The 12082-nt window shown below is 43.1% G+C and overlaps 1 protein-coding gene across 1 annotated transcript in view; it reads right to left on the bottom strand.

Annotated features, from left to right (window-relative positions):
* CUBN (cubilin) overlaps positions 1 to 11819 on the bottom strand; it is a 266372-nt gene extending 254553 nt beyond the window's left edge. The window contains exons 1-6 of the mRNA XM_033403470.2: positions 11688 to 11819; positions 11160 to 11289; positions 9441 to 9536; positions 8856 to 8894; positions 6241 to 6342; positions 5511 to 5614 (exon numbers count right to left, since the gene is read on the bottom strand). Of these exons, the coding sequence (XP_033259361.2) occupies positions 5511 to 5614; positions 6241 to 6342; positions 8856 to 8894; positions 9441 to 9536; positions 11160 to 11289; positions 11688 to 11800 (584 nt within the window). The 5' untranslated portion in view covers positions 11801 to 11819. The remainder of the gene's footprint in view (positions 1 to 5510; positions 5615 to 6240; positions 6343 to 8855; positions 8895 to 9440; positions 9537 to 11159; positions 11290 to 11687) is intronic.
* Between the last annotated feature and the right edge of the window lie 263 nt (positions 11820 to 12082).

Raw genomic sequence — 12082 nt, 5'->3', positions numbered from 1 at the left:
GTCCTGCAGCTTCAGAGGGAACGTGGATGGTGTGAGATGGCTGGGGGAAGTGGGTGGGGGAGGTAGAGGAATCACTGAGCTACACTTCTTTACACACGTCTGAGCACAGCTGATGGAGTGAGAGCCAGGCCCGCAGGGCACTGTTTGCCTGACTTGAGCCATGCTGGCCATTGGGGCCGAGGGCAGAGTCAAGGTACAAGGAGGACCTGTGTGGCCATGGACCGTGAACTAGTTTCTGAGTGTTCTGGAAAAGGGGCCAGTCTACCTGGTAAAGAAGCTCTTTTTTTTTTTTTTTTTTTTTTTTGGCGGTACGCGGGCCTCTCACTGTTGTGGCCTCTCCCATTGTGGAGCAGCACAGGCTCCGGACGTGCAGGCTCAGCGGCCATGGCTCACAGCCCCAGCCACTCCGCGGCATGTGGGATCTTCCCGGACTGGGGCACGAACCCGTGTCCCCAGCATCGGCAGGCGGACTCTCAACCACTGCGCCACCAGGGAAGCCCTAAGGAAGCTCTTTTAACGATACGTGCTGAGGCACAAAGAGCTCAGCTGATGTCCATGGATAAAAACAAATGTGTGATTGGCCGTGAGGGAAAGGGGAGCTTGGCTGTTGGAGAAGCTCTGGGAGCCACACTCTGGGCACAGAACTCTGTGTAGCCGTGGAGGCCCCAGAAACAACTGCTGCGGTGGCACCTTCGAGTGGGTTCTAAGGAAGAAAGAGACCAACGAATGTGGCCAGAGATGGAGAGTCAGAGTATGGTGAATACCATTCAGGCACTCACATGTGGGGTTGCCAGGCCTAGCAAATAAAGACACAGGATGCCCGGTTTAAAATTTGCATTTCAGATAAATACTTTTTTGGTATAAGTGTGTCCCATGCAATTTGCAACATCAATATCTAATTCTGTAAAACCTGTTCCATTAATAAATCACATTTCTGAGCATTCCAAGGTTGCCTTTCTCATTAAGGTCACAGATTGATAGCAATACGTGATTAAACTTCAAAAGAAATTCAATTATTCATTCCTTACCCATAGCTGTTTATCTTCTTCTCATCTCTCTTTTTCCACACTCCCCCTCTCATATTCTCTTCCCTTTCCTCTTCACTCTCCCAGCCTTACACAGAATATTCTTTCAGACAATTTAATTAGACCCTTGGAGACGGCAGGACTTTGGACCATCTCTTGCACACATTTGAGGATCTGATCCAGGTGGCTTCTTGGCTAAAAGTTTATTTTACCAGCACCTCCACCCACCAAAAGAAAATTTTTTTAATCTTTAAACCAACGATTACTAGCTTTCTGAGTCTGTGATGTATGAGAAGCCTGAGTATTCAGGAACCCATGGGACAAGACTGCCTAGGTCTTGACCCTTCCTGTTAACTCTTCACCTTAGACCATGTAATAATAACTCCCTCTGCCTCTGTTTCTTGTAAAATATAAGTGCCAATCTATGAACACTATTTTCACCTTGGGGTCTAAAGGCATTTTCCTGTAGGAAGTGCTCAGGAAACTGTGCATTTATCTTATCACTAAGTGCTTTACTATTGGAAAAGGACTTGAAATTTGGGAAGAGCTGCAGTTAAATCCTCTCTCTTCCTTCTCCCTTGCTATTGTCATTTGGAGAAGAGTATATTTTAATCCTACAGCACTTCCCTAATGAGCTACAAAGTATACTTCTTTCATTAAGTTTAGATAACACGAGGAGAAGAAGAAAGCCTAAGGGGAGGAAGGAAGCCAAATACAAGAGCAATTTCCTTACTATGATCCTCAAAGACAAATATTTTTAATCCCATTTTATTGGCAAGGTTCAAATTGCCCAAGGCACAGAATTAGCAATTGGCAGAAGATGAATTAAAACGTAGGTCAGTGTTATCCCTGTACTATTGTTTTTCCACATCGCATTCCCATGTTCTGAAAGGGACAGTTAGTTGAAGACTTTCCATTTTTACATGTCTTTTTAACATAACAGTGTTTGCATGCAACATGTATATTCTCAAGGTGTCTGGATACACCCTTAAGGAAAAAGAGTAGTGAATTATATGCCTCCCTGAAGAAGTCACGTTTGTAACGACCTTCTATGGCTGATTTGGTCCCAGCAGAAAAAAAACTAGGCTTTTCCATCTTCAAAAACGCTGCAAGTGCATTTGGCAGGTGAGACGAGGTCACATATATTTTCATGGTCATAGTTTAACTTGTGCTAGATTCCGTGGTTCAACATTAATATAACTGACTAACTAAAAGATGTGATACGTTTAATACTTAACTACAATCTGAGCTAAAACCAGATGATCCTCCATCATAAGCTCTGCCTGTTTTAAAATCTACCAGTGATAAGAATGGAAATAAGTAAAATAAAATATGATAAACACCATGGTGTTCTTGGAGAAAAAACAAAAAACTCAACTTTTTTTTTTGCCCTAGAAAGCCATCTAGATCTGAGCCTGAAGTATGTAACATGCACCGTCCATGGCAAACGTGGATCCCACGGACTGTCTTACACCCACAGTCAGCAGGAAACAATAGGAATCACTTCTTCAGAATAAAGAGGCAATAACAGTATCGAGAACTGGCAAAATATACCTGTGAGCTGTCTGAGCGCTTGGGACAAGACCACGAGCCACAGGAGTCGGGGAAACAGACGATGGTTTTTCCTGCTCTACGTTCATTACTCCAAGAAAGAATTTTTACCAGAAATTTTTCTGTGAAATGGGGCTTCCAATGAATTAGTATTTGCATAGCGCTTTGTCTTTCAAAGGTCTTTATAATGAAAAGTTATGAATCCCCGTAAATAAAGACTCCTTTGTCTCCCTCAGGTGAGTGGGCTCTAAGAGTCAGAGAATGGAGAAGCCTGCAAATCCAGAGCACACCCTGCTCGCCACAGACACGTGTCTGCACACCCAGATTACCCGACAGGGTCTCAAGCTTGCCTTCATCCACTGCCCACAGAAGCTTCCAGAAGGGGCTTCTAGTCTCAGGGAAGCTACTGATTAACAAGGATTTCACCTCACGTAATCAGTAGAACTCGAGAAAATATCTAAAGGATCTTTGTTTCATTCCACATAGATTCCACAGAGCAAGCGTTTAATCTTATGCTCATGTACATTTTTCGATATATGCTCTTTTATTCCTTCAGAAAGACTTCATCATATGCCTGAATGAGAGTCACAGATAATCAACTGGAATTCGTGAGGCTTCATAAAGCATCCCCACAGCAAGAAGAAACCAGACTGAAGTGCTGTGCTCCCTGGCGTACTCCAGCAACGCTATGAAGGGCAGAAACTAGAAACCAAAACCATTCCCAGGGTCCGCACAATCAGGCCCCGGGCTTTCTTTGATAGGACGGTGCAAGAGGAAATAATTCAGTGCTGCCCTATCCAGTTGAATCTGCCATTTAGGCAGCTCTCAACAAATACAATGGCCTCCCTCCCTTCTCTCTCTCTCTCTCCCCCTCCCTCTCTCCCTCCTTCTCGTTTGTATCTGGAAAAATTAACCTCTGACATGTGGCAAATACTTGTGTTAAAATTTTTCTTTTCTTTTCCATTTTGCAGGGGTAAAAATACAAGTTTGTCCTGGGGGAAAAACGATTTTGGCTTCGTCTATGGGTCTCCACTCGCTGCTGCACACATCTGTTATTGTGTTGACTTGCAAGACTCCAGAAGACAGTGATGATAACACAAGATCAAGAGTGAGAACTAATCTCCAGGACATTCCTCAGTAACGGGAAGGCGGGATGATTCGTGCTAGGAGTGATTTGCCACTGATATCTGCAAGCCGCAATTCTCATTGATAAATGCCCATAAACAGAAATGAGGAGATAATGCTTTCAAGGCAATGAAAGATTAGACCTGCATTCTGGATCTGGCCCAAGCTTGAATGTCTATAAAAGCAGGGATCAGGGGGTTCCTTTAAATGAGAAACAAAATCCAGAGAGCAAAAGACTCTTTAATAATGTAATAGTTCATTTACATCACAGGCGGTACAATGTGCATGACATTTAAACTCACAGACACATCCACCAGAAGCCCGAATGAGTTAAGTTTGTAACTTGCAATGAGCAAACATTTTTAACATCAGGTCAAAAGAACAAAAGGATCAACTAAATGAAAAAGAGGAAGATTGCGGTTGCTCTTTGAGAAAATCATGTGTTAACAGATGACGAGGCCAAAACCAAAATTACTGTGCTCATTTTTGCTGGAAAGGTCAGAATGGATTGTTACGAGGGAATTGAAGAACAAGACATCAGGGACACTAGCGAGAGAGTAAATAATTGCTCTTTACTCCAGTGAGGTCACACCCAGAGATTCTGTCATAACAGAACCAATTTCTTTATCTTTTAATAATCACAGAATATAGGAGATCCACCAAACTATAGGGAAAGATAATGTCTAGAGGTTTGAGGTCTGAGGTTTTTTAAAGTGATTTTTAAGAAACTACAGAAACAGTTTGACATTGATCTGCCAGACATGTCTGGACTTGGTTATTTAACAAGACAGTGCATCAGCCAGTGTAGCTTTAAAGACCAACATTCCTAGAGTTTGATGGGAACATGGACGCATCGGGATGCCTGAGTCGGCTTCGTAAGGGAAGGGGAGTTTTCCTGCAGAGGGCGATGCCTGAGTGGAGCTCGACAGTGCTGCGGACGAGCCATGTGACAGAGGCAATCAGAAGAGAAGATGGGGGAGGCCTGACGATTGTGGTGAGGGCCTGATGGCCAACTGAAGAAAGACAGTGAGCGCTAACCGCGTGAAGAAAACCTCGGTTCAATCTCTGCTCTGGTTACGGCTAACACTGCACTTAGTGCTTGAATGGAGATGTCCTGATGTGATCTGTCAGCTCTCCGCTCTGTGGAGTGAGGGCAGCAGGGGCTCGCTGGTATGCAGGGTGGGGGGGGGGGTCCCTCCCCTCCCTCTTCTACGTAAGGCTCCTCAGTGGCTGCCGCTTTGATGCTGTGACTCCTACTAACCCTTCAGCCTCATCTTGCCCCGGGCCATCCTCACTCTACCCCAGCCATGGTGGCCTCCTTCCCGTTCCTCAGAGATTCCAGAGAAAGAATTTCTTCATGGGGTGAGAGCTGAGGTCACACAAGCTTTCTTCCATCTAAGTCAATGGCTATGTGTATGTTCAATGAGCACCACGTGACTTCCCCAGGGAGCACCTAATTTTGCTGGTAATACAGATACTTAATCTTGGACACTTTTAACCAGGGGATGTCTGAGTCCTTAAAAAACACACCCTAATATTTTTTTAAAAAAACAGGCAAAAGTGACAGTTTTGAGCTAAAGCTTTAAGAGACTTTACATATTTCTGTTTAACTCTCTGGGGGCTTTTGACCTTGGCCATGAGAAGAACATTTCTCAGGCAGCTGGGACACCTCCAGCCCACACCTAAGAACGAGACCTGCAGACCAAACCGAAATAAGGCAGAGCCACCGTGGCTAATATGCAGACCTGTGAGTATGAAAAATAAATATTTACTGGTTTAAGAAAAAAAAAAGGAAAGAAAAAAAGTTACCTGTAACTTCCTTCTGTATTTATACACGTGGCTCCATTCTGGCAGCCCAAGGGTGTTCCTGAGTAAATCTCACATTCGTTAACGTCAACGGAGCACAGAGGACCCTGCGTTCAGACAAAGAACAAAGTCAGGTGTCGCAGGTCACAGAGGCATCCAGGGCCAGTCTTCACAGGATACGATGAAGGATTTAAACACGGACAGGAAAGAAATCCTTGGTCAAGCCAAATACATTAAAATTGAGACTGGTCTCCAGCCACCCTTCCTCTGGAACTCAGGGATGGCCCAACAGAGACAAAGAGCTCTTCGCGGCTCACACCAGTCACAAGAGAAGAATCCTTATACAGGCTAACCCTCATTTCACTATGGAGCTCTGCCTGGGAATAGTCACATAAGGAACATGTTCACCATTAATAGAAAAGGGCAGGAAAATGTACAGGCTATATCAAGATTTGTTCAGTACTTTCAAGGCTGAACAATTTAAATTCATGCTAGCCCGAATAACATGTAGTGTCCAATCCAGTGAACCCTCCTTAAGATGGCTTAGTATTCAGTGGGGGATAGAATCATGCCCGCCGCTGTTTGGATGTTGGCGTACATGGTGTCATTCATTCTGATTCAGGAGACCACAGAATCCTAGAAACCTTGGATGGAGAATTAAATATGTCTGAAGGACTCCAAGGAAACCACCGATGCTGACTCACCATCCTTAACCAAAGCCCGAGTGACTCACCTTCCACTGTGAGGGACAGATACAGAAAAAGGAATCCTGGAGGTTGAGGCAGGTTCCGCCGTGCTGACACGGATTGCTGCTGCAGACCTTTCTGTCGTGTGTCTGAAACAAAGACAGGAGGGTCAGCGAGACAATCGTGCTTTCCGTGTTCCAGAGCGGGTATGTATATAAAACTACATTTTACTCCTGGTCAATGGAGGGTCTTCCTCCAGACTTTCAATCCATTACTTAAATTCTTCTTCATATCAACTCTCTCATGAAAAAACAAAGCGTTTGATATCATCAGTCCTATTCACATTCCTTCACTATTAACATGCATTTAACCAGGGATGGGATGAGGCATGAGTGGCAGGCGAGGATTCTCACTCTACTCTTTGGAAAAGCATTGTTCACCTGACAAACGTACGTTGGTGGACACGGGTCCAGATTTCAGCTGTGGGAATCACATGGACGTTTCTCTTGTTCCGGTTCTGTTGCTGTTGTTCTTATCTTTGGTGCCTCCAGATAAGCATTTGAAATACGATCATCTTTTGCTGCCACCCCTCCTCCCCTGGGTTAAGATAACTGAACTCTTTTCACTCCAGGACCCTTTATTGGAAATGTGGCCTGTTAGATACACCCTCCAGTCTCGTGCTCACATGACTGCTTTCAGACCAGAGTCACAGACAGACCTGCCTTTGTCTATAGAACCTGGGGAATCTTACCCTATGTCAGCTACCAGTTCCAGTCTTGTAAGATTTGTAATGCCTTTGGGGGCAGAGGAAACTTCTTTAGAGAGGACAAGTGATTATGCAAGGAAAGCTATCCCGTTAATTTCACCTAATCTTTGTCTAATTCTGTTTTAAAAATTAAAATAGGGGCAAATTATTCTTCACATTAAAAAAAATATTTGGTGACTCGGAGAGAAAATGAAGTCTGTTCCCTCCGTTTGCAGATGAAACTGAGAGCAGAGGATGGCAGGCTGACTCAGCACCATTTAGTGCAAAGCCCATTCTCTCTCCACCTTTGTAATAAGTCAGGTGCCCATACATTTGGGGGTCTCTTTCTGGGCTCTGTTTTCTTCCACTATTCTGTCTATCTTTGTGCCAGTACCACAATTAGCTCTGTTCATCACAGGATACTATTAAAAATTAACCACAAACTCACTTAGAGTTTTTTTCTGGCATACACGACAACGCTGAAGATGAAAAACTCCAAAGCCCAGGGGGGCCCAGCAGGAAGTGGAATCCGCAAGCAGTCAGGAGGAAGACAATAGGGAACTCGGGGGACTGTGGTGCCCAGAGCGCACTTGCCCCATCCAAAGGCAGGCAGGCACTTCCATTCCTAAATCATTAAAAACTCTTCCCGGGGGGATGGGCAGAGGGAGGACAGTCTGAGCTAATTGGACCATGGCCTCCAGTTCTTGACCTTTGGTGGGAATGAAGAAGCACTCTAGGAGACTGAAAACTCTCGTGCTGTGCCCTGCTCATTTCTAATTCCTCAGCTACTCCATAAAAAGATAAAAGGCTGAGAGGGCAATTTATTACCAAAGCCAGCAAAAAGAATACATGAACTTGTTCACCAAATGTAAAACACCGAAGTAGAGGACAACATGTGAAGCATAATCAAAAACAGACCAAGAATATTAGAGCAGGGATTCTTAACCTGGAATTCCCTTGCTTCTTTTCAAAATTTAAAATATGGAGACCTTCTATGCGTTTCTCTGCGTGGAAGCTTACAGCTCCCATGAAAGTCTCAAAAATGTCAGCTCCCTACAAAAGGGATAAGAAGTCTAAAATCACAAGGACTAGTTTACAAGCATGTAGTAAAGTTATGGAAGGTTTATTCTAATCAATTGTTCAGATTTAATTACCAGCAAATATACTTTTAAGATTTGGAATATTTTGAGATACATCCTAGACTTCTAAGTTTAACGTTAGAGAAAATGTAAGGCCTTGGAAAACCGAGGCCTGGATGCCAGAATCGGCAAGTTGGGTGCTCGCTAGCTGACCAGCTTCAGCCTGAAGTTGCACGGTTAAAAAGCGCCAGCAGAAGAGGCAGAGCACATGGACGGCTAAACTCAGAGTCAGAGGACTTCACATGCCCAGCGACCTTCATCTCTCTGAGGCTCACTTTGCTTCATCTGTGTCCTGGGAAGCATGACTTGTGATGAGAATTAAATGAACTGATTTACAAAACAGAGAGTCACAGATGTAGAAAACAATCTTATGGTTACCAGGAGGAAAAGGTGGGGGGAGAGATAAATTGGGAGATTGGGATTGACATAGACACACTACTATATAGAAAACAGGTAACTAATAAGACCTACCGTAGAGCACAAGGAACTCTACTCAATACTCTGTAATGACCTATATATATGGGAAAAGAATCTAAAAAAGAGTGGATATATGTAGATGCATAACTGAGTCACTTTGCTGTACAGCAGAGACTAACACAGCATTGTACATCAACTATACTCCAAAAAAATTTTTTTTAATTGTGATGAGAATTAAATCATGGAAAAAGCAAAGTCCTTGATATTGATTCTCCATCCACCTTAAGAATACCAGCTCCATCAATGATTCTAGTGTATTTGCAATGAACGATGTTGGCTATCTAGTAGTTACGGGACTTACCTGCTGTAACCTTTGAAGTTTTCTCTCAAGATCCACGAGCTAGCAGTGGGGAGGAGAAAACATCCGTTAGCTGGTTCAAAGGCACGTCACATATAATGGTAGCCTGTGACATATTTTCCTAATACCTTCTGCTGCGGACTGACTTTATCTGTTTGTTCCTTTTCTTATTGCCTTTTCCCTACTCCTTTCTCTCCCCTCCAGGCTTCCCTTCCTTCCTACTGTCTTCCACGGCATGCATTTTTTTTTTTTAAGAAGTACAACCCAACGATAAGTTGTTTCGTTGATTCTCTGTGCATGGTGACTCTGGGAATTTTCCTAAGTGACAGTGATCCATCCACCTTGTGCTATCAGCACGTGAGCAAAGCCGACTTACGCCACAAGCTCTGGTCACAGAATTTCCAACCGCGGTCCATCACCACCTCTACACCCTCTACTAGAGCTGGGTCATTTAACCAAAAAGCCCACGATCACAACACTACATTTCTAAAGAGGATACACATTTGGTATATCTTCTGAAAAAGAATTATTTACAAAGTTGAATTAAGGAGAACCCATTTGCTCTGAGGGTGGGGAGGTCGGACTCACCTTGGAATCGAGCTGGTGGATTTGACTGGAAATATTCTGAGGCAGACCAACTGCACCTCTTTTTAAGTTCGTAATATCATCTTTGTTTTCCTGGATCTAATTTTAAAAAGGAGGAGAAGAAAAAGGAGGAGGAAGAGAACGCTAGTGAAAGAATCATGTATATAAGAATAACATTTTTAAAATTTGAGTAGTATATTCTATTTTAAGCCCCGAGGTCTTGCCCATTATTAGAAAAACCAGAACAATGCCACGTATAATAAACATTGGACTAAAATGGCCGTGGCATAATTCCATTTACCCTTTCAGTGACAATATATCAAGGAATTTTCCATCTGCCTATTTTCCCTTTAGAATGCACGTAAAGAGGCCTGGCTTGGAATGAGACTGTTCAGGTTTTAAATCTTGGCTCAGCCATTTAATGTATGTCCTTGGACATGTGGCTGCAGAGTTCCTCTACCTCCCTTACTGAAGGGGTAATCGTAACGCCAACCTCATGGGGCAGCTGTGAGGGTTAGAGGAGACAATGCACATAAAGTGCTGAGCACAGTGGATAGCCCATAATAAGCTCTAAATACCAACTTCTAACATTATGACGGACAGGCCTGCGTGATGCAGAAAATAATGAGCACTGAAAGCATTCAATAAGACAGGAGAATAACTGGCCAATTCTGTTGTGTGGCAAAAGTACACTGGTCACATCTACCACTTTCTATGGTCCCCCTCCATCCTCGGTCCCCTTGTAAAGAGGCCCCACTATCACCCTCTGCACCTTCTGTGGATTACAGTAAATAAGCCTACACAGTGAGCCACTTCCTGCTAGAAATACTACCTGTACCCCTCATTAACCCTAGGGCATTGTTCTTTCCAAGGACTTGTTTCACCTCCAATTATGTTCCCTGTGCTAAAGATTCAAAGTACAGATTAACATAGGCCTGTTTCTCACAGCAGTTAGAATGGGTATCATCAGAAAATCTACAAACAATTAACGCTGGAGAGGGTGTGGAGAAAAGGGAACCCTCTTGCACTGTTGGTGGGAATGGAAATTGATACAGCTACTATGGAGGACAGTATGGAGGTTCCTTAAAAAACTAAAAATAGAATTACCATATCACCCAGCAATCCCACTACTGGGTATATACCCTGAGAAAACCATAATTCAAAAAGACACATGCACCCCAATGTTCATTGCAGCACTATTTACAATAGCCAGGTCATGGAAGCAACCTAAATGCCCATTGACAGACGAATGGATAAAGAAGATGTGGTACATATCTACAATGGAATATTACTCAGCCATAAGAAGGAACAAAATTGGGTCATTTGTAGAGACGTGGATGGAGCTAGAGACTGTCATACAGAGTGAAGTATGTCAGAAAGAAAAAAACAAATATATATTAACTCATATATGTGGAATCTAGAAAAATGGTACAGATGAACTGGTTTGCAAGGCAGATATAGAGAAACAGATGTAGAGAACAAACGTATGGACACCAAGGGGGGAAAGTGGCGGGGGGTGGGGGTGGTGGTGTGATGAATTGGGAGATTGGGATTGACATGTATACACTGATGTGTATAAAATAGATAACTAATAAGAACCTGCTGTATAAAAAATAATAATAAAATAAATTTTAAAAAACCAAAAAAACCCCATAGGCCTGTTCAATCAAGTAACCATATACAAATATACAAAACTACTTCAATGCATTTCCAGTGTATTACCTGATGTAAACATTCGCCAAGGTCTTCATCATTTAATTTAATTTTTCCCAGGGATCCAGTTCTAAATTCAATGTTTTGAGCTGATCCAGTAAGAAACACTAAATTCCCTCTCTCTGCAGTCATTCGAGGTCTGCATAATCCAAGCCAGAGAATGTATCGGTGATTATGGCACACAGCTTTGAAGTCTAAAGAACAGAGTTTCTCAGCGACTAACGACAGACTGCATACACCTTTGCTTTGTGGTCAACTCAACCAAATTCTCCCTGCCCATCTGCCATTTCTTTCTTTGCAAATTTCCTGGCGATATCTCCTAGTAATTGTATGCTTGCCTAATGTGCAAAATGATAAATGGAAAGTCTGTGTATAAAAAGATACTTCCATACATCCATACAGCTGTTTTCCCCTATCTGTTTTTAACATCATTGTTTTCCTCAAGAAAAATTACACCTTTGCTTACCTGGTTATTTGTGAAAACTGATGAGGACCCGCCCTAGTCCATCAGCAGAAATAATCCATGTGTCTACTTACTGTTGGAGGTCAGTATTTCTTTTTTGTCTCTGCAGCACAAGTCCTCCAGCTTCACCATATGATTCAGCAAATGTCAATAAAATAACCAAACTCCAAAGAAAAAGTGAGGACATCTTCCTCACCAACCTCCAAGGTTGTCAGGTAGGAGGGAGGCCGCTCTACCCAACTGAGTGTGGCCGTTTGGAAAAAGCAAACCAGGCAGACGTACTTTGACCAGTGGGATGTCCTGCAGTTTTCATATCTTCCTTCTTTGCCCTAGAAGGCTACGTTATTTCTTCTTCCTGAGGGATGTAAATGATCTTAGATCTTCAGGACTCTTCAACTCGTGAGAGGTCAAAATCTACTTCTAAGTGATGCACAACTTAATCATTATCTGTTCGACCTTTGAAATGGTA

This window comes from Orcinus orca, chromosome 2 (assembly GCF_937001465.1).
Source record: "Orcinus orca chromosome 2, mOrcOrc1.1, whole genome shotgun sequence".
Lineage (NCBI taxonomy): Eukaryota > Metazoa > Chordata > Mammalia > Artiodactyla > Delphinidae > Orcinus > Orcinus orca.
This window is presented reverse-complemented; position numbering and strand designations above follow the sequence as displayed.